General features: G+C 41.7%; 1 protein-coding gene across 1 annotated transcript in view; it reads left to right on the top strand.

Annotated features, from left to right (window-relative positions):
- The first annotated feature begins 1,912 nt into the window (after positions 1-1,912).
- Positions 1,913-22,348, top strand: part of NPC1 (NPC intracellular cholesterol transporter 1) — a 27,147-nt gene continuing 6,711 nt past the window's right edge. Inside the window, exons 1-18 of the mRNA XM_085052697.1 lie at positions 1,913-2,230; positions 9,073-9,195; positions 10,453-10,559; positions 11,133-11,308; positions 12,129-12,296; positions 12,915-13,164; positions 14,419-14,495; positions 15,168-15,538; positions 15,904-16,130; positions 16,507-16,607; positions 17,505-17,607; positions 18,544-18,733; positions 19,139-19,321; positions 19,971-20,085; positions 20,900-21,027; positions 21,110-21,250; positions 21,850-21,939; positions 22,053-22,243. Of these exons, the coding sequence (XP_084908823.1) occupies positions 2,153-2,230; positions 9,073-9,195; positions 10,453-10,559; positions 11,133-11,308; positions 12,129-12,296; positions 12,915-13,164; positions 14,419-14,495; positions 15,168-15,538; positions 15,904-16,130; positions 16,507-16,607; positions 17,505-17,607; positions 18,544-18,733; positions 19,139-19,321; positions 19,971-20,085; positions 20,900-21,027; positions 21,110-21,250; positions 21,850-21,939; positions 22,053-22,243 (2,819 nt within the window). The 5' untranslated portion in view covers positions 1,913-2,152. The remainder of the gene's footprint in view (positions 2,231-9,072; positions 9,196-10,452; positions 10,560-11,132; positions 11,309-12,128; positions 12,297-12,914; positions 13,165-14,418; positions 14,496-15,167; positions 15,539-15,903; positions 16,131-16,506; positions 16,608-17,504; positions 17,608-18,543; positions 18,734-19,138; positions 19,322-19,970; positions 20,086-20,899; positions 21,028-21,109; positions 21,251-21,849; positions 21,940-22,052; positions 22,244-22,348) is intronic.

Genomic DNA, 22,348 nt, shown 5'->3' with positions numbered 1-22,348 from the left:
ACTCCTGCATTTGGGGTGGAGTAATCCCACAGAAAAATACAAGCTGGGCAGTGGCTAGATGGAAAACCGTTTGGAAGAATAGGGTGGCTGGGCGAAATGCGGAACATGAGTCAGCAGGCTGCATCATCAGCAAGGGGGTGGTCAGTAGGTCAAGGGTTAGGGTTCTTTCTCTTTAAGACATGTAAGACACATGTCAGCTGGAGTGCTGTGTCCAGGTTTAAGCTCTCCAGAACAAAAAAGAAAACCAAAAACCCAACCCAAACTAAACAAACAAACAAAAAAAAAAAAACCAAACCAAACCAAACTGAAAACTAAAAAAACCTCCCAACAAACAAAAACAAAATAGAAACAAACAAACAAACAAACAAACAAAAGACACTGACATACTGCAGCAAAATCCACTTTACTGCCACCCTGACAGCCTGGACTGCTGAAGCTGTGTTTACTCAGCCCTAAGCAGAAAGATGGCACTAGGGACATCTTACTAATCGTTGCATCTACGAAACGGGAGGATGTGGAGAAGGGGAAGTCACACCCTTCTCAGTCAGGCACCATGGCAGCATAAGAGGCAACAGCCTCAAGATGGAACATGGGAAAATCTCTTTAGATACAGGAAGAGCATTTTACTGCAAGTGTGGTCATTCAATGGAACAGTTTGTCCAAAGAGGTTGTAAAATCTCTATCTCTGAAGCTATTCATAGCCGGACAATTCCCTGAGCCACCTGCTCTCAGCAGAAAGTCGGATTATGTGACCCCCAGGAGGTCGCCGGCCAGCACGCCAGCCCGTGCTGCTGACTGACAGCCAGACTGGTCTGCATTTCTGTCAGCAGATGGCAATATCAGCTAAATTACATGTTTTATTCCAGCAGACCAATGCGCGTTACCTGTCTGGGAAGGCAATAAATTGTTAGGGAAGGCAGTAAAGAGGTGGAGAAATCAGAGACAGCGTGCACGACAATACCTCACGCCCTGCTTTTACTGTGCCTCCTCCCAGCCAGGTCCCGAGCTGATCCCAAACAAGACTCCAAACAAGCAGAGCCCAAAGTAACAGAGCCCAAACACGCAGACAGTTTTGGCAGAGCGCAGGCAGCACTCCCAGAACTGCTGATTGCGACAGCGCTCAGTGCAGCCGGTGTCAGCGCGTCGGGAGCGGAGCGGGCGGCGGGCACAGCCCCGGGACTGCCCCGGGACAGCAGGCACAGCCCTGGGACGGCGGGCACAGCCCCGGGACTGCCCCGGGACAGCAGGCACAGCCCCGGGACAGCAGGCACAGCCCTGGGACGGCGGGCACAGCCCTGGGACGGCGGGCACAGACCCGGCACGGCGGCTCTCGGCCGGGCAGAGCGGGGTCTCCGCTCTTTGCAGCTGCACGGCACGGTACGCGGGGCTGCGAGACCAGCCCTTGGCAATCACGAATCAGTGACTTTGAAGCCAAATTAAGGCGCTTTTGCCAAATCCAGGGGGATTTAAAGCGACTTCTGAGATTTACAAACTACGCAATTAACACTCCCGCGCGCGGACAAAGCCGCTGCTCGGCTGCCGGTGCAGCTAGCGGGGGATGGTCCATCCCGGAGGGGCACGGCTCCGTTCCCACACCGGAATGAGCCTCCCACCGGGGCCCCACAGAGCATCCTCCCCCTGCCCTGTGCGGAACGCTACCGCCGTGGCGTGACAGGCGGCCCCGCCCGCTGCCGCCGCCGGGCCAGGCCGTGCTGGGGAGGCGGTGCCGAGGGAGGTGTTTCGGGCGGGTGTGGGGGGGGTGGGGGGGTGTTTGTGGTGGGGGGGGGGGGGGGCAGGCCGTGCTGGGGAGGCGGTGCCGAGGGAGGTGTTTGTGGTGCAGCGGCGAAGGGGAGGCGGTGCTGGGGGCGGTGTTCGTGGTGCAGCGGCGAGAGGGAGGCGGTGCGGGGGGCGGGCCGGCGGTCGCGGTTGGCAGCGGCGCTGGGGCGGCCCTCGGCCTCTGCTCGAAGGGGTCGGCGGCACCGCCCGGGCAGGCGAGAGCGGCTCTTCCAGACTGCGCTGGCGCGGCTGCCTCGCCGCCGCCTCCGCCCCCCCGTCGCCTCCTCCCCCGTCCCCTCCTCCGCTTCCATTCGCCGGCGCTCGCTGCTGCTACAGACAGCGCCTGCTGGTCCCCCACGCTTCAGCCCGCGCCGCCATGGGGGCCCCGCAAGGCAGCGCCGGGCGGGCCGGCCTCGGCTTCCTCGTCCTCCTCCTACTTCTGTCGCCCGTGCGGGTGAGTCCCTCCCGGCAGGTCGCCGCGGGGTGGGGATGCCGGGCCTCCCGGCACTGTGGGGATGAGAGGGAGAGGCGGGTGGGCAGCGGGATCCCGCGGGTGCTGCCTGGGCCGGGGGAGCCGTGGTGTCCCCGCGCATCCCGCAGCCGGAGGTGTGCAGGCGGTGGGGCTGGGTAGGGGCGGCGGTGTCCGCGTTAGGCCCCTGGGCTCGGGGCGGCGCGAAGCTGAAGTGTGGTACTGGGGTGTCCCTTCCTCGTCCCCGGTGGGGTTTCCCCCCTTCTCCCGTGCCCCTGGTCCCCGTCGGGACAGGGGTGACAGCCGGTAGCACAGCAGACCGGCCGGGGAGCACCCGCGAACTTCAGCCTCTGCCCTGTCCCGTCCCCTGCGATCGCACCCAGCGCCGGCAGCCCCCGGGATGCCGCGTTCCCGTGGCGTGCCCTGGTTATGCAATGCCCAGTGCATGTGAGTGGCCACGCAGTCACATGCTCGGCAGAGGCTTGCAGATGTCCTCGGTGTCTGGTTTGCTTTGCTTGGGGTGTGACTTACCCTGGGTGACAGCTTCTTAGAAGTAATGGTCTGTGCGGAGTGAGAGCTGCTATTTATTCGTGTGCCAGTAGTAACTACTGTTTCCTTAAAATGAAAAACTACGTTTCCTTAAAATTAAGGACTAGAATATGTTGGACTTCTTGATGCTTTAGGAAAAAATACGGTAAAACATTCACTCCTCTCAGTCATGTTTTGTTATGCTGTAGTGCAAGATAGGAGCGGGATACTCTACATTCCTCTGGAGAAACTAGGAGTGTCCCGTAAGCCTTAGTAGGTTGTTTTCTTTCCCTCTGTACCTAAGTTGGGAACATACTTTCTAGGTCAAGTTTTATGATTAGCCCTTTTAAAACATAATGGCTTGTCATCTTGTGTGTGTGCTGAGGTTCTCCTGTTCTCATATCCTCTTCACAAACTTTTAAAGAGCTTGAACATAAAACTAGGAATTCATTCTTCTGTTACCACTGGAGAAGGTGATTGTTAGGAGTGACTCATGATCTTCAGGTGAGTAAGTAATGGTACTTCACACCTAACCAGTGCACCTTTATGTAATGTTTTTTGGAGGGAGATATCATCTTGGAGCAGTGAGGTGTGTCCTAGGCTGGTAAAGAAATGACAAAATGCTTCCCTTTACTTATCAGGCGGATACTGACCTAGGGTAACGTGTTTCAAGTTCCCCAAATGTTTAGGGGAATCATTGTGGAGGCTTTGTGGCCCGTCAAAGTAAACATTGCAAAATTTCTCTAACCATGTGCGTTACAGTTGTGTATTCTAAGAAGGCAGAATCTGGTTTTGTTGAAGTTTTTTGCCATTAGCTCTTATTTACAGCCTGGCACTTCACAGAAGACCTTAATATCTTTCAAAGAGAAGCTGATCCTTCAATTAGACTGAGCCTCTGTAGTGATAGATGCTTGCAGAAGAGAAGCATTGTGAAGGTGAACCTGTTCTCTCCCTCAAGTGTACTGGTGGTGTAATGTTTTTGTGCTTTCAGTTGTGATGTTTGTAATCCAAAGTGCCATATGTCCTGTTTTTTCTGTTTCAAAGCAGTCGGTGGACTGGAGTGGCACTTCAGTTCACAATCCTTCCATTACACATGCATTCACAATGAACTTGAAGTGTGCAGCCTGTATCTTTCACTCTGAACAGTGCAATGTACAAGATCTGTGCCAGCTATCCATTATTATTTTGTTTTCTTATCAGTGTCTTAATGCACTAGATGATATTTGTGTGCTTAATGGCCACTCTTGCAATTGATCTTTGTGTAATTACACTAAAACACAAGCTGTTAAATCACTGGCTAATCAAGGTTGGATACAGGTTTCCTATCAGCTGCTGGGATCCCAAGCTGTAGGATATATTTGATTTCTGAAATCCCATGGGAAAATGTTACTGACAAGTGCTGCTCTTGCCAAGCAGCCTACAGTGTGGTGTTACCTGACCGTGGACACCAAGTTCTGAAATGTCTGTGTGGAGCAGTTTCTTGTCAGGGATGGCAATGTAGCTCCAGAACAAGACAGTAACCACTTCACCTAAATTGCTTCCTGGAAAATCAGGAGTGACTTGTTCAGCCTTTCTGGATGGAAGATGAGGAAGCTTTCTTAGAAGGGGAGAGATGACTGAAGGGAATGACTGGTAGAACTGAATAGTACTTAGCTGGGCAGTAGCCAAAACAATCCAGCTGTTGTGCAGTATTATTTTAATTATTATTATTTACCTGCAGAACATCAGAGGTATTTTGGTGCAGATGGCTTTAGTTGCAGACAGGTGCAGTTAGGGACCCTGCGCTTTCTGATCATGCATGCATCCTTGTCAGCTAACATTAGCTCGTTCCCACAGATACTCTATTATTACTATTATTGCAGCTTTCTCTTCCTACTTGACTTTGACTTTATTGTGACATTTGAAATGTGCTTGGATAACTCCAGAACTGTGGCTTGCTTTGCCTGACCAGAAGTAGTAATGATTTTTCTGTCTGAAAGGGAACAGTCTCTTGCCTATGAGCAAAGGAACAGGAGGAGCTTGGCAGATAAAGCATGGCTCTGAATTGGCTGCCTCTGAACAAGTTACTGAACGAGACAAAGAGTAAGAACTAAACCTATAAAGTTTCCTTTAGTCCATGGACCTCTTTCCCCCACAGGAAGGGCTGTGAGGTAATATGCAGCCTCTGGGGCAGATATGTGAACTTGACCAGGTCACTTGTTTCCATAAACTAGTCTTGCCATTTATTAAGGGTGGTGTTGTGTTTCCTTAAAACTCCCAACCTAGTTGGCAAGAGCAGATATTAAGGGAGTGCAGGGGAAGAGTATGCTCTTTCCTGGATTGATCTTTTGCCCTGCAAGATCACAGATGTGTCGTCCTAGATGAAGGAAGGGGAAACAGCTGTATCTGATGCTCTTGCCTTTTCCATACATTAGTAATCTTAATTTGAAGAGCCAAACAGTGTTCACTTGTCATCTGGTATTTGCAAGACCACAAACAGTTGCTGTTTCTGTGTACAACATCATCATTGTTCTTTGTCTGCTTAACAGCTATGTATTCATTGGTGGTGGTGGCGGCAAATGTTGCTGGAAGCATGGAAAATTATCAGTTTGTTTCAACCTGCAGTTGAAGAAACTTAGGCTGAAATAAATGTGTTGATGATCTGTTGGAACACTAGTTCAGTTACAAATGAATGATAATGCCTGGGAACCAGAAAGCTCTAACAGAACTTTTGTAGAATGCCCATACTTGCTCATGTGCAAATTCTTTAGTAGGGCTCCTGAAGCCTTGGCCTGAAGTGAAATTTCTCTTCCAACATTCTAAGTCTGCCAGAAGTAGGAATAGAGTTTTCTGTACTCTGGGATATACTGAGGGTTAGAGTACTGACAAATTGTTTCTAAGATGTGCTAGAGGCAGGAAGGAACAGCCTTAATCTAAGGTTATGTTGCTGTTGCTTTATGAAGTACTTAGGAAACTCCCGTTTTAATGTATGAAGTACTTAGTCATGTGATCTTGAAAGAAAAACACACCAAAAAACCCCCCAAAACTATCAACTGAGCCCTGTGTTACTTATGGAATATTTTGCCTCATTTAGAAGGCAGTTGGGTTCAACATAGCATTTCTCTGTTACTTTTGGAGCTAGGCTTTCAGCCATTTAAGAAGCCTAATACCTAGGTGAGCAATTATCTGACCTAAAAGTCTGACTCTGCAAGCAGCACTGTTGCTAACTATGACTTAATTTACAACCACACTTACTCATCCCTATCTTGCCCTACCAGCATAGGAGCGTTCTTCTGAAAGAATGGAAAGAGCAAAGTGCTTGTCTTTCTCTGTAGCTTAATCTAGCTTTTACTAGAGGGTATTTGGGGGAAAGAGCTATCAGCTATATCTCATCTGTGGTACTGGAGTAGTTACATAGTTACTTGTATCTCCGAATACTGCCTCAACCTTAGGAGAGCAGCCCTCTCCCTTGTTTTGTGGCTGACTCAATGATAAGCAGGCTATTGACTTGTTAGTGATCAAGAGCTGTGTTGGAGACTTTAGGCTGTTAATGTGCAATGATTTGGTGTTTTTTAGGCTTATTGAGTTGGTTCCACCATTGTAAAGAAAGCATCCCCAAAGCTTACTGATTCAGGGAGCAAACTCATACTTTTATTAGTGAAATCTTGCTAGGTCATGGAGTAAATGTAGAATCTTAAGATGTTTCTGAAATTGCATTCTTGGTGTTAATATTGAAACAGAGTATTCAGACTTGCAGTTCTAGGCCTAAGTGCTCTTCTAATAGTTTAAAGAAGCTGATCTATTCAGCTTTTCTTAAACAGGCTGAAAGTTTGAGTGGCAAAGGTTGTTTTTTTTTTTTTTCTATTGCATGTTGTATTGCTGTGGAACTTAAGGAAAATTATTTGAAATTCTTTATCCACATTCAAATGTAAAATACTAGGCCGAACCTTGTCTTGGTTTATTTTTCTTCTGTTTAGATGGATACCTTTTGGTATGTGACCAAGTGTCATGGGCAAGCAAGTTATTTTATGTTCTGTCCTGAAAATGATGACAGAAAGCCTTGTAGGTAAATCTATAGACATAAATTTATAGACAAAAATATAGAAATTAAAACAAGATTGTGTTTTGTTTCGTATCCTTATAGCTATAACCAAGGAATTGCTACCTTGAAATACAGATAATGTTTTTAAAACAACTGAACTATCAGTCAGACTGATGTGGTAGTGGAAATTTAGTCAAGTTTTTCTATGCAAGAGGTGCCCTGATAAGTTTTTTGTAACTGTTAATTGCATTAACAGTTTTCCCACACTTTCTACTCTGAAAAAAACTAAGTCTTTCTGTAAAGAGTAGGTTGATGAATTTGTGTGTTTTGAAAAATATGATAACAAGACTCAATGGAGCACAGAAAGTGTTTTTTGGAAAGGATGATTACAAGCCATTCTAGACTAAACAAGAAAGCCAGCCTGATACTGAAGAAATACCTAATCCTTTTCTCATGGGCAGTGCAAAGCAGCTCTGAATTCTTTCCCCTTTTGCAAGAATAGTAGTGAACCTGTGCTTCCTCTTGAACAGAGAATTCACTTCTGATGCTGGTGCAAACAGTAAAACAATTTCTCACTGCTAGTAGATTGTTTGCTATTAAAACTGGGGCTTACAGGTGTGAGGAAGCAGAGTTGAAGATGATGACTTCTAAATTTGCCTCAAAGTAGTGTTAACTTCATAGATTAATTTGGTACATAAACACATTTACAATGTAGTTTTGAGAAATAGTCTACAAGTCATGGAAGTTTGACTTTTTGATTTATGCTGGTGCTAAACATTCAGTATTTATAAGTGCAATCTTAAGGGGTGTTTTCCTACTTGTATCATAATACATAACCATTTGTGGTTTATCTAGAAGAAGTGCTAGAATAGACAAATGGAATGGTGATCTAGATGAGTGGTACTTAAACTGACTTTTAGACCTGGCTTACAGTGAGTAACTTTGAACAGGGCTATGTTGCCCTGATTAAAGAGGAAACAAGTCTTGGGTTGGTTAAATTGGTGATGGTTATTGTTCCTGATAAACAACCAACTACTGATGTACTTTTTGAAGAACTGTCAGTGTTGTTCAGCACAAAAATGGATGTTGTGGAAGCACTGTGATTCTGGGTAGCTCTTGGGTATTATGAATACAGCCTTTCAGGGGCCTCTCTGGTCAGTAAGCAATGCTATTCATGGTCAAGCACAAAGCCCAGCAGTCCGTCTTTGCAGCATAAACATATGGTGTCTCTATGAATGCTAGGTCAAGGTTGTTCAGGAGATCAAAACAGGTTAGTTATCTCTCAAGCTGTACTAAGCAAACTCCTGATCAGAGCTGGCAGAAGTGTAGTGAATGTTTGCACAGTCTGCCTTCTGCTTGCAGCCCAGGTGGTGGGAAAACCTTGGAGGTGCTCTAAAGCTTTTTCTGTAAATAACTTCTTATTGCATTAAATGTTTCAATTTTTAGAATAAATATTGTGGCTTAGTATCTTGGATGTCTCAGGGATAGTACCACTGAATAAAATAAAAGGTTTTCAAGGTGCCCACTGTGCTTTTTCAATATCCTTTATGCACATAATAAAGAACAAATTTCTGAATTTCCAGTAGTCCCTTAAATTAAAACATCTTTAAAATTAAGCTTTTTTCTTAGCACTGTAATCCCATTTAAATATTCCATGCTTAGGCTTGAGAGCAGTGATGAAGGGCATGCTTTGAGATTGTGACAATACATGCATAGCAAGTGCAGAGCTATGATGTTCTGTTTCAGAATCCTTTCTATGCTGCTATTTCCTCAAGCTGTCACTGTAATGAGTTTTCAGGAAGGATCAAAAGGTGGCAGGAGGAAGTGAAATTGCACACAAGCAATGTGTTTTTCTCTGTGTGAACTGACTCACATGCTCTAATGTGACTGTTCAACCCGCCAATTATTTTGTTGTCTTGCATGAACAAATTGTTTTCTAAATCACCTTGTACTTGAAGATGCTTTTCAGGTATTGATTTAGGTTTATAAGTAACTCTTATACTTGATCTTAACGATAGACTGTACACTTCCTGTTTCTGTAAGGAGCGGGGGAGGGTGGGAAGCTGATCTGAAGATCAGTGACGATGTGCACCATGTCAAAAACACCTGCTTTTGTTAATGGGTGTTTTATGTAGTACACGCTGATGTTTTAATCAGCAGGAATTTATCTATTCAGGACTACAAGTGGCTTTTGGAGTAGTAGTGCATAAACTCTACAATAGCTGAGGAATTTGGCAACTGTTCCTCCTTGCAGTTAATCACTTATCTTGTTGATTAGGTACTTCCACAAATGTGTGTCTGGTATGGAGAATGTGGAGTTGCTTCTGGAGACAAGAGATACAACTGTGCTTATGATGGACCACCAATACCACTACCAGAAGATGGCTATGACTTAATGCAGGTGAGCTTTTCTTGGAAGTCTGCTGCTAAAAAAACTAATTCTCTATCACTTTAGAATTCTCTATTGGGTTCTGTTGGACCTGTGCTGTAACCTCTCATTCTAACCTGATGAGAAAGTAGACATGTTATCTCTGATTTCTCAGGTTCAGCTTGATGAAGGTAATTTACCTCAGCTCCTTTGCAGAGATACGAGAAGTCTCCAAAACATGTGATTAGAGGCTGTCACAGACATAACCTTAAGTATAGGATTGGCTCACTTTCCTTCATATTTTCCTCACTGGTTTGACTATCTTTCAGTCAGATTGATTTTTTTTTTTTTAAGAGTCTTTCAAAATATTATATGTTCCACAGTTAGGCCCTTCTGATCTCTAAAGGACAAGACTAAACTGTTGTACTTCAGATGCTCATTCCTTATCTCTCCTTAAATAGGAAGGTGTTAACTGACACTTGTTCAAATGGAGCACATTTGGACAAAATTAGCTGTGCCTAGCGTGAGACTGTATTTCCATGTCTGGGCTTCAGCTGCAGAAGTGAGCAAAACCACAATAAAAATAGTTTGTGTATTTCATGCGTATCACAGGATGACATTGCCAGATTTGCCTTCTGGTATTTGATAGTTCAAAGCTTTAAAGTATGAAATAACTACAGAGTTAAATGATGGTTTGACAGGTGACAGGAATGACTTCATTAAATATGTAGGTGAGCTAACTACTGTTGTGTATTGTTTCTGAAGACTTGATGTACAGTTCTTGTATGTTACAATCAGTTATACTTGTGTTAAATGCATTTGTCTCTTCTATAAACTGAACATGAAATAGCTCTTCCAGGTAGTCAGTGATTTTGTGGTTAGTGGTTTGCCTTCTGAGACCTCAAAATCTGATAGTATCCAGAAGGAGTACTAGAGGATAAGCTGCGGGAATACTTTCAACTTGGATAAACATGTGTTGTCTTCTTACTAACAGGCTCTTAAATGCCATTATCATTCTATATATAGACCCTGGTGACTAAAGATCATCTGAAGGAGCTTTTCAAAAGGAAGTGCTGCCTTGAATAAAAGAAGTGAAAAGAGTGATCCTTCTCTCCAGTCTCTAAACAAAAATCTTGTTTACTGGACTGTTTTTCTCCTATGCATCTCCCACAGCAACAGCTACTGTCTTCTGAAATATGCTGAAGCAGAGCCTGTGATTATAATGAATTCTTCAGTCTTAAACATGCTTTTTCTTACTTCCCTCCTGATCTCAGTGTTTGTTTTTTTAAGGAACTCTGTCCAGGTTTATTCTTCGGCAATGTTAGCACTTGCTGTGATGTTCATCAGCTTCAGACTTTGAAAAATAACTTGCAGCTGCCTCTGCAGTTTCTCTCCAGGTATGCTATTGAATTGCAAAGCAACTAGTTTTGTAACATAATAACAAAGCACTTGTCTTCAAGTAGGCTGTAGAAAAAGTGGTAATTTCATTTAAAGAATTATTGGAGCAAGTTTTTGGAGTGACTTTTTTATCCATATGAGCAGGCTGTAATGTCATGAAACAGCTACTTGCAGTTTGGATTTACTTAGCTGGGAGAATAAACGTTCTCTTAGTTTATCTCAAGCTACTGCATCTAATGAAACCTTCAGAAGAGAGTAACATAAAGCACTGTGTGGTCTTGTTCTAAAAGAAGTCTTCCTGCTAGCAACAGTTAAGTTCTTCTTCAAATTCTCGTAAAACTGTTTGAATCTATGTGAGGCAGGCAATTTTATTAGTGAATTATGGTGCTTAAAGTTGTTCATCTGTAGCATCAACAACAATTGTTGTATTGCTCATTAAAAGCTTACAGAACTTAAGTATTTTGTTCTGTCACTCTGGGCAGAATGTTTACATTTACAAGATTTATCTGACTTGACCTACATAGCACCTTTACCTGTAAATCTCATTGCTCTTCATTGGCTTTCCTACACAGATGTCCATCGTGTTTTTACAACTTGATAAACCTCTTCTGTGAACTGACTTGTAGTCCAAATCAGTCTGACTTTTTGAATGTTACAAGCACCATACCTTACTATGATCCAGTTTCAAAAGAGAACAAAAGTAGCATTACAGAGCTGCTGTACTTTATTGGAGATCGATTTGCAAATGGTGAGTAAACAGTGTGTTAATTTACCTTGGCTTTTGTCCAGGTAACAAGACCAGTGCTTTTTCAGAAAGAATTGTGAGGGGCAAGTATCTCTTTGACTGTCTTTTTGAAGTTTGACTCATCACATAGGTAACAGCAGGTCCTCCTTAAAACTTATGGAACACTTAACTTCTGCCTGGGCCGGGTCATTACACTGGCACTGTAAAATAACAGTGTTTTTAAAGGTTCAGCTTAGGCTGAACATCTATGCAAATGGTTATTAGCTGATAACCCTGATGACTTTAAGTGTAGAAAAATAAAGTTTTTGCCAAGTATTTTATGTCCAAAGCCTACCTGATAGTAAAACAGTCTGGCAAGTATGATAGTAAAGTTTATACACAGTGTACTACAGTGGTTCTCTAAGAGGCACTCAGTCTTGTAATGGACTGTTCTAGTCCTTTGTCAAAATCAGATGCTTTTAGAGAGCAATACATTTGGGTTGTATTTTGATTTTGTTGCAAGCTTAAAGCATTAATTCAGTCTTTGTGCAATAACCTTTAATAAAATGATGAGACACTTGAAAGTCATATATGGCCTACAAGTTGAAAGTACCTTAAATGTTTTCCATAGCTTTCTCTGAAAATAAGGTTTCCTGTCACGCAGAAAAGTAGATTCATTGCAACCTTGAATACTATAAATACAACTGAAAGCATTAGTTTACTATCCTAAGATGTTTCTCTGTGAAAGCTGTGTGTGTGTTCTTGGAACCTGGGGAGTCTGTCATGCTGGAAATACTTGGAATACTTACTCAAATTGTAACATTGGTTTAATGACTCTTCCTAGCAATGTACAATGCCTGCAAAGATGTGGAGGCTCCATCAAGCAATGTTAAAGCACTGGGGCTGCTATGTGGGAAGGATGTCAAGGACTGCAATGCAACCAACTGGATTGAGTACATGTTTAGTAAAGACAATGGGCAAACTCCTTTCAGCATAATTCCATTCTTTTCAGGTAAGAAACTGAATTGTCATTGCCTTCAAAGCTCCTGTCAAAGGCTGTGTGCTATGGCTAGAATACTGATTTTTAAACAGCTGCCCAGCAATGAAAGTCTGCAGTCAGAGGCTTTCAAAGCAATGTGAGATTAACTTCATTTTAATTCCTGCTTGGAAACCATACTTTGTGCTTTTTTTCTATACAGCTTTTTACTGTAGAATTCTCTAAAACTCATTAATAATGGACTAAGCTTAGGCAACTGGCTACTTGTATTCCTTGGGGAATGGGCAGTACACTGATCCTTTAGGATTTCTTTATAAGGAAATTTTTGTTACACATTTTGCAACCTGGACAGATAAGGGGGATGACAAATCATTGCTGGCATGATAGAAGTATGTGCTTATTACTTTTACAGGCTGAAGTGTTATAGAGATGACCAGTCATTTAATTAGGAGACAGCTGTAAATAGTTGGTACACCTTGTGGAAAAGGCAGTGGCTTCTTCTTCTGTAAGACCAAGAAATGCTGCTCTGTATAGGGGCTGGGGGCTTTCATATAAAGGGTTAACTCACTTAACTGGGAAGATCTGAATTTTTCCTTGTAGTAAACTGGCTCTGCAACTTGTGATTTGTCTTAGATGTTCCTGTCCATGGAATGAATCCTATGAATAATGCTACCAAAGGCTGTAATGAGTCCGTGGATGATTCAACAGGACCATGCAGCTGTCAGGACTGTTCAATTGTTTGTGGTCCAAAACCTCAGCCCCCTCCATTACCTCCTCCTTGGCTGTTGTTTGGTTTGGATGCTGTGTATGTCATCATGTGGATCTCCTACATGGGCTTTCTACTCATATTTTTTGCACTGGTGTTTGGAGTCTGGTGTTACAGGTAAAGCATTCAAAATGCTTCGCTCTGCAAGTCACTTGTTTACCCCTGAAAACTTCTTTGCCCAGGTTGGATGCTTATGTCTTGACTACTTCAGCCAGTCAAAAGTCATGTTCTGTAGCAGATGTCACATATGCTTACAGGGAGTGTTCTAACAGCTAAAGCCACCTGGTAGAAAGTGATTGCAGAAGTTGATTTGGTTAATGCACAACTCTCATAGCATTCCTAGCTACAGAATCACATACACTGTTCTCAGCTTCCATAAGCAAGTATGCTGAAGTCTGAGAAAGCACATTCATACCAAAATAGTCACTGCCCTATTGCAAACTAAGTAATGAATACTTTTTCCTAGTCTTCTGTTTTGCAAATAACTAACTGAAAGGTGAGCTTCCAGTAATTATAGCATATCACTCTTGATTGTGTGGCTGGAGCACCTCTTCTATGAAGGCAGGCTGACAGAGTGGGGACTGTTCAGCCCTGAGAAGAAAAGGCTCCAGGGATTCCTTACAGCACCTTCCAGTACACAAAGGGGGCCTTCAAGAGAGCTAGAGAGGGATTTTTTTTTTTATAAAGGTATGTAGGAAAGGGTAAGGGGCAGTGGTATTAAGCTGAAGGAGAGTGTGTGGATTAGATATTAAAAACTAATTCCAAACTATAAAGGTCGTGAGGCAGTGAAAGAGGTTGCCCAGAGCGATTGTGGACTCCCATTTCTGGAGGTGTTCAAGGTCAGGCTCAATGGGGCTCTGAGTAAACCTATCTAGTGAGAGGTGTCCCTACTTATGGCAGGGGAGTTGGAATTAGATGATATTTAAGCTAACATTAGATGATATTTGCTTACAACCCACACCACTCTGATTCTATGATTGTTTGGCTATGACCAGAAAACTGAAGTTACTCTATAATAAAAATAAAGTCTGCATGGGAAAGGATAGTGTGTATGAAGACTTACATTCAGCAGCCTTACCTTACTGGGCAACATGAAATGGTAGGTGTGTTTGAGATGCCTGGTTCATATTTCTAAAGTGAAAATCTCCTGCCAATTTCAAGTTATGATTAATTTAAAGAGGTGCTCTGTGTTGTTAATGCTAGGGATCTAAATGGGAAAAGAACCTGTGCTTGATGTAAGCTGGAAAAGTTTATTAAGACAGCTGACATGGCTGTATGTTTTTCCAAAGGATTATAAAGCTGGAGATTTTTGTAGAAAAACAGTACAGATGCCTTTTTGGACAAGCAGGATAACAGCTTTTTGCCTTGCAGGAGGCGGCACTTTGTCTCAGAGTACACCCCAATTGACAGCAATGTAGCCTTTTCTGCGAATTCTCACCATGACAATGGTATGTCTTGGATAAGAGTAATAATTTCATTAGAAATTCAACTTAAGTGCATCCCTTTCCTATGGATGGGCTCTGGAGTTTTAGCTTTGTTAGTTAAAACTCCGTTTTTAGAGGGCCTTCAGCCTTTTGACCAATATCTCTCTTCTTTTAGAGTAGTATTTGCCCCTATTTTACTGGATGCTGAAAGCCCTGGGTACACAATTCATGGATCTAGCTAAGCACCAAGGAGATTCTGGAGGGCTTTGTAGCAGGGAATGGGGAGGGCAACATGGTGCTAAAATCAATTAGATCATGTTTTGGCTCATCCATGTATCCATTTAAAGCATGCCATGAAAGAACTGTAGTTTAACTTGTGTAGCAGCTGAGGTAGCTTGTTTTAATTGCTTATATATCTTTTAGCTGCTTCTTCCTTGATTTGCTACGCCTACAGCTGTCAAAGACAATCTTGCATTACAAGGGGCAAGGTAGCCACAGGCTATTTTCTGCCCCCTTGGCATCAGTCAAGGATTTATCCCAGGGTCTGACTGTCAGTGGAGACATAACTTCTGGTGCTTTCTGCAAACAGAGCTAGAATAAAATTTCGTCTTTTCATGTTGGAATTCAAGTGGATTCCAAGAAAATGGTACTTAACTGACTTCTCAAACATTCACTGTTTACTTCTTTCTCTTGCAGGGGAAACTACCTGTGGTGAAAGGCTTGGTGAAAGGTTTGAAAATGGCCTGAGGATGACATTCACATCATGGGGGGCTTTCTGTGTCAGAAATCCACGTCCTGTTATCCTCTTCTCTGTGGTCTTCATTGCAATGTGCTGCTCAGGCTTTGTATATATTAAAGCAACTACAAATCCTGTAGATCTCTGGTCAGCTCCAAACAGTCAAGCTCGCAAGGAGAAGGAATACTTTGACACACACTTTGGGCCTTTCTTCCGTACTGAACAAGTCATTATTCAAGCACCAAAGAGCCACCCAGACACCTACTCACCTTACCCATCAGGAGAAGATGTACCTTTTGGGCCTCCCCTTACCAAAGATATTCTCCATCAGGTAATTGGGGCTTTCCAAGAGCGAAGACTTAAGCATAGTTGACAGATATAACCACATGGAGTTGGCTTCCATGTGCAATGTTGTGTCCATCAAAACAGTCACTAGATTTTCATATTAAAAATCACAGCCTTCATATAAAAGCTTTTTGCTGAAAACCTTTCTGTTGCAGAGACACTTGCAAGCTAGGTCCCAGTTCTTAGCACGAACACAGATATAAGGTTTTGTAATGTGCTTCTATTTACATGTGCCTCTGTCTCTGGAAACTTGCAGGAGTATAATGTGCACTTAAGTTCTGTCTTGCAAGGGAAGTGCTTTCTTGTGCTGCTCTTAAACTGTGGTTTGTTGGTTTTTTTTTTTTTCCAAAGGTACTGGATTTGCAGGATGCTATTGTCAACATAACTGCTTCTTATGACAATGAGACTGTAATGCTGAAGGATATTTGCCTGGCTCCTCTTGCTCCCTACAACAACAACTGCACTATCCTGAGTGTACTCAACTACTTTCAGAACAGCCATTCTGTTCTGGATCACACTGTTGGGGATGAGTTCTTTGTCTATGCTGATTACCACACTCACTTCTTATACTGTGTTCGGTAAGCTGTACAATTACATGTTTTTTAATCAAGTTGCCAGTTAAACTTGGTTTGATATGGATGCTGCTGACTCTGGTTTACCTTAAACATGTTTTCAGTGCTTCTGAAGAGTTCTGAACAGAAGACAGTTTCTAAGCTTTCACTTTAGTTTATTGTTCGGTTGGATAGAAGGTACTCCTTGTCTTAAAGGCTATAAGGCAGATGCCTTTAAAATTGTATTTAAATTCAAAGCAAATGTAGCACAAGGACAATGTATCACTAGCAGTTGTCTTGTTTCTGTCTTGATTTTCAGTTATAACACAGCAGCTTTTTATTGTTTGTGCTGTGCCTGAGCTGTCAAGCAGAAGCTAACAATTACTGCTGGTGATCTCTTTAGGGCTCCAGCATCACTGAATGACACAAGCTTGCTTCACGACCCCTGCTTAGGAACATTTGGTGGACCTGTATTTCCATGGCTGGTGTTGGGAGGATATGATGGTGAGTGACAAAATAGTACTGCAGTTTGAAAGTACATACTTGTGTGCTGTCCTTGGAGCTAAAGGTGCATTCTCATTTAATGCAGGTGTTTAAGTGTACTCCAGAGAAACTGGAGTTTTGTTAAACTTTAAGTAAGTAAGGGTGTTTTAAGTAAGTTTTCAGTAGACCAGTGCTAGGATTGGAGGCAGACTATTCTGGAAGTGCAAAATGCAAGCAATCTATAATTGGCAAATACTTGTCAACAGGACAAATGTTCAGTCTGTTTTGGGCCTGCTAAAAGGTAAAGATCTAAAGTAGTTCAGGTTGATGTGCTGGGATGTATGTGTATTTTGGTATGAGTTAGAATAAAGTTTTGTCACTGATCTGACAAAGCAGTTAAGAATATATTACTATGTTCACAAAGGAAATTCTTTCATAATTACTCCCAAGCCAGGATTTTGTTCAAGCAATTTATCTAATTAAACTTGTCAGTAGATTTGGGTTTAATAAATCTAAAATAGTGTTTAAAAGCAAGCACTTCTTTATTAAACTGTAGGGGATTTGTATTTGCTTTAAGTAAAATTTAAGAGGTACAGTGTTTAGGAAGCCCCATTTCTCATTTGATGGAAAATCATAAGCAGTGGTTATATAGTAGCTCTTTTTCTAACCGTGCAACAAGTTAATGTTGGGGTGTCATGACCATGTTAAAAAACGAATAATTACTATTGAATACAATCTGGAGTGCTTATCAGCTTCTGTTCTTATTTCAGTAGTGTGTTTAAGAACTCAGTGGTGTGCAGTGGAGTTGTAGGGATGGGATTGCTTTGGGCAATTCTGATTTTAAACTTATTTGTATCTGCTTTACTAGAATGTAAGTTCAATTTTTTAATGCCAAACTTGTTTTTATTTCCTCTGTAGATGATAACTATAATAATGCTACAGCTCTTGTTATTACTTTTCCTGTCAACAACTACTACAATGACTCAAAAAAGCTGATGAAGGCCTTGGCATGGGAAAAAGAGTAAGTAGTCTTCCTGTGTTCTGAAATGCATACATGACTTAAAGAAGTTTTAAATACAGATAAACAAGAAATACCTTCACTGTACTGACAGTTTTTCATTATTAACTACAGGGATGTTTTGAGAGGCAGCAAAACTGGTTAAAAACAGACTGTGCAGGTCACAAGACCTTCACTTTGGCACACTTCATTTGCTTGGAGACATAGGTTCTAGTCCTGTTAGTGATCATCTAGCCCAGTAGTACTTGCCAATAAGTACCTTTAGAAAGGATTTGATGTATTTTATTGCGGCTAGAATTACACAGGTAGACTCTTTAATTTACTGGACCATTAACCATGAGTAGAAAGGTCTAGCCTGATGCTGTAGTTCTTTAACTTTTAAAAATGTCATCCAGAGCATCTAAGGCTTTCATCCCCTTTACCACTTTGAAGAGCTGTCTTGCACTGGCCAGCTGCTCTGGCTAGCAGTTCAGATAAAAACTATTGTACTAGGATGTTTGAGACAAAGTAAAAGTATGACAAGCATTTGCCTGTGTCACAAGCATCTCTCAAGTTGGGAAAATGAAACACGGGCTAATAAACTGTTCCAGTACTGTAAGAAAGCTGCAGTCATCTTTCATGTATATTCCTAGGTCTAACTTTGAGAAAAATTGTACTTAGAGCTTGAAAGAGCTTACGCAAAAGAACTATTTGTCTTCAAACTTTGGAGAGAACATGGAAAGTATTTCAGCACAGTATATTTCTAGTGCTTGGAGTAGAGTTCTAGGTATGTGTAGCCTTAAAATGAGAGAGGTCCCTTCCAGAAGTACTGTCTGGCCACAGTGCACTCTTACACCACACAGATGATGTAAATTTGCCATCAACTGACTTTAAAGTATTTCTAGTGAAAGATGTTATATCCTTCAGAGTACGACTGACCTCTTGGTTTTGATTTTTTAGATTTATTAACTTTCTGAAGAACTATAATAATTCAAACTTAACTATATCATTTTCTGCTGAACGGAGTATTGAAGATGAAATCGACCGCGAAAGCAACAGTGATATTAGCGTTGTATTGATAAGCTATATTGTGATGTTTGTGTACATCTCCATAGCTTTGGGACATATCCAGAGCTGTAGAAGACTGCTGGTATGTATATATTTTTCATTGCTATTAAGACTGAAGCTATAGTTTGCTGTTAGCTTTAAGTGACTTCACTATTTTTGCAGAATGTTGATGTTCAATTTTTTATTAGAGCATTAAGTCTTCCTTGGGTGGTAGGAGTTAGGGGGAGCATTGTTCTTGTCATATGAGATAATTCATGTGTGCTTCATAGTCTCAGCTAAGTTCTTTCACTTGATGTTCAGTTAACATAAGCTTTAAGACTTGTAACTTCAAGGCTGATTATTTTTTTTAATATCTGGATCTTCAAAAAAACCCAGAAGAGTTTTCTACTACCTCGACTAAATGTAAGAATATGGCTTTTGCCTTTGCTATAATCTGTTCTGTGGGATGATGCTTGTTTCGCTGATGGTCAGTACAACTTTTTTTTAGGTGGATTCGAAGATCTCTCTGGGCATTGCAGGCATCCTGATTGTACTGAGCTCAGTAGCATGTTCTATAGGCATTTTCAGCTACTTTGGAATCCCACTGACACTGATTGTGATAGAAGTAATTCCTTTCTTGGTGCTGGCTATTGGAGTGGACAACATCTTCATTATGGTTCAGACACTTCAGGTATTTATTCTTTCATACAGACTCTTCTAAGAAAAATGCCTGTTGTGTTTGAAGGCTGTAGACTTGGAGCAGGAAGTCTTCTGCATTTTGGTGCTCAGCTCAATCTGAGCAGCTCTGGACTCTCACAAGATATCAAGTGGAAGAGAGCCAAGAATCTGTGTACATTTTACCTTCATGAAAAAACCTTCAATTTATGCCTCTGCATTTTCTTACTACTGCATATCAGAATAGTTGTAGAACTCTACTGGTATTTTGATTACTTGTAATGTTAGCATATTGTAAGCAGTAGTCATGAACTAAACCACATGCTGAAGACTAGTGACTTCTGACATTAGGTCTTAGTGGGTAATCAGCTTTTTTTTGACAGCTTCAATCACCCACTGAAACTGGCACTGCCTCTGTCAAGTGTGTAGTTTTGTCTGAAGTAATGAACTTAGTAATATATTTTAAATTTTAAGCAAGACAAGAAGTAACATTCAGGCTGCTCTTGTTTTAGAGAGTTTCAGCTGTTTTTATCTAACTCTTGTTAATGCAGTGAAAACAACAAGAGATAGTTTAAGATATTTTAAAGTTTTGGGTTTTTAAAAGCCATATGAAATAGCTTTATACATTGCATGATTCCTAATAATAAATTCCTGCCTTAAAACAGAGAGATGAACGCCTTCAGGGTGAAACTCTGGATAGACAGATTGGCAGAGTCTTGGGAGATGTGGCACCCAGTATGTTTCTCTCATCCTTTTCGGAGACTGTGGCATTCTTTCTTGGTAAGACTCCATTAATATTTGAAGATAAGGGCCTTATCATAACTGTGTGTTGCAAGAATAAATTCAAAACTAAAATACAAAAGCCAAGTAAAAATTTGTAGAGGCAGTTAAACTCAATTGTTCATTGTTACAATCAAGAGAACTTCTACTGGGGATAGGCACTGGAGTACTTTAAAAGTCTGGCACAGCTAAAAAGATTCAGTTCTGAATCTGTCAAGCTTTTCAGCATGAAAGGCTGGAGATTTTTAGCAACTTGCAGTGACTGACAAGCCTAAATTTGACCTTACGAATAGATCAAATATCAGGGTGTATGAACTCCTATATTACATTTAGTCATCTTGCTACTGCTTGAAAAAAGTTCCCATATGACAGATTATGTTTGAGGTTCACTTTACAATATGTTTTAGAGGTAAATCTTATGTTACCCTACAAGTATAATTTGGCCTTCTTTCATAATGGCTTTGTTTACCTGGAATGTAATTTGTCATTGGATCAACTTGCATTGGAATGTCTTAATACTGAAGTAAGATGTTGCATGACAGCACTTCTTAACTGCCTTGTTACACAGTCTGCACCTAACTTTGGAATTGAGAAATATCTTAGAACTAGTTGCTCCTTTGCACAGCTCCAGCGTTGTTAAAAAGGTCAAAGACAGCAGCTGTAGCCAGGCTTACATGAGCTGGTTCCTTTGCTCTGAAAATAAAGGCTTTTTGTTGCTATAAGGCTACCACTTAAACTGGATGTTTGTCTAGAAAATGCTTGTGCATTTCTAGGAGAAGGGAGCTCACTTAACAAACTGGGTCACTTCCTCCAGGGACACTGTCTACGATGCCAGCAGTTCGCACATTTTCCCTGTTTGCTGGAATGGCTGTGCTCATAGACTTTCTTCTTCAAGTCACTTGCTTCGTGAGTCTCCTGGGCTTGGATATTAAGCGTCAAGAGGTGAGTTTAAATGCACCTGGAACTGTAGTGTAAGGGGGATGATGTAGAACTGCACTGACTCTGGCATTTAATCCATTTTCAGAGGAATAGACTGGATATTCTGTGTTGCATCAAAAGCAGTGAAGAAACGGGTGGAGTCCAGCGTTCTGACAGCATGTTATTTCTGTTCTTCAAAAATCTGTTTTCTCCATATCTGCTTAAGGATTGGATGAGACCAATAGTAGTATGTATACTCTATTTCAAGTAAGCAGTCATCTAAACTTGAGCAAAAGAGTAGTAAAGCCTGAAAGCCTAAATGGGGAAAAAAAGTCTTCAATATAATGAAGCAAATGAAGCTTCCAGTATTTTTCATTTCAGCATTAGTATAGAAATAGGCTTTTGTAGCTGCAAAAATATTTCAGTAAATAGAGGCTTGATCATGGATTGTCCAAAGCCCAGATTTAGGAGTTGCATCACTGACAATCAAATTACTTTAGCCTATGTAAAAAATATGAGCATGTGTTGGCTTCTACAGTGCATTAATCCAGAGTGTTGTTGCTGAATCTGTGATTCAGTTTAAGTTTACCATGCTTATTTACAGAAGGTGTTTGTAAGCAGCAGTTTGTAAGAAGGTGTGTTTCAGAGCTGATTTCTAAGAATAAATTTCCTTACAGTTCCAAAGGGACCTCTGAGTAGCTACATTTTACTACCACTGTTGTACTAAGCCTGGGGACATATTTAAACTAGAGCCTCTTTGCATGATTCCTATTAGCTTAGCAAATGACTCCTATTGCTTGTTGTTTCTGTACAGTTCTCACGTCCATGGATTTGCTTTTTTTGCAGATAGCAGTGTTTGTGGGTATCCTGTCATTCAGTGCAGCAGTTGTGCACAATGTAGAGATTGGACTGGATCAGTCTCTCTCAATGCCAGATGTAAGTCTTATGATCATGTCACTGCTCAGCAGTTTGTGGCTGAATTGAAACCTTGATACCTTGTTGTGCTACCTCAACATTCCATAATAGTAACTGAAAACTTTCCCTTGAAGGACTCCTATGTAATCGATTACTTCAGCCACATCAGCAAATACCTGCATGCAGGTCCCCCTGTCTACTTTGTCTTAGAAGAAGGACACAACTACACCTCTTTGGAAGGGCAGAACATGGTGTGTGGTGGAATGGGATGTAATAATGATTCACTTGTCCAGCAAGTCTTCAATGCTGCAGAAATTGGTAGCTAGTAAGTCTTACATGCTTGTCTCTGCGTAGTTGCATGGAAGAGATGTATCTGACCAGTGTGTAGTCCTGATTTATTTCAGCCTCAGCTGTTGGTTGTAAACAGATA

Source organism: Lichenostomus cassidix, chromosome 2 (assembly GCF_008360975.1).
Source record: "Lichenostomus cassidix isolate B80296 chromosome 2, HeHo_3.0, whole genome shotgun sequence".
NCBI lineage: Eukaryota > Metazoa > Chordata > Aves > Passeriformes > Meliphagidae > Lichenostomus > Lichenostomus cassidix.
Note: the sequence above shows the minus strand (reverse complement) of the source record. Positions and strands in the feature narration are given on the sequence as shown.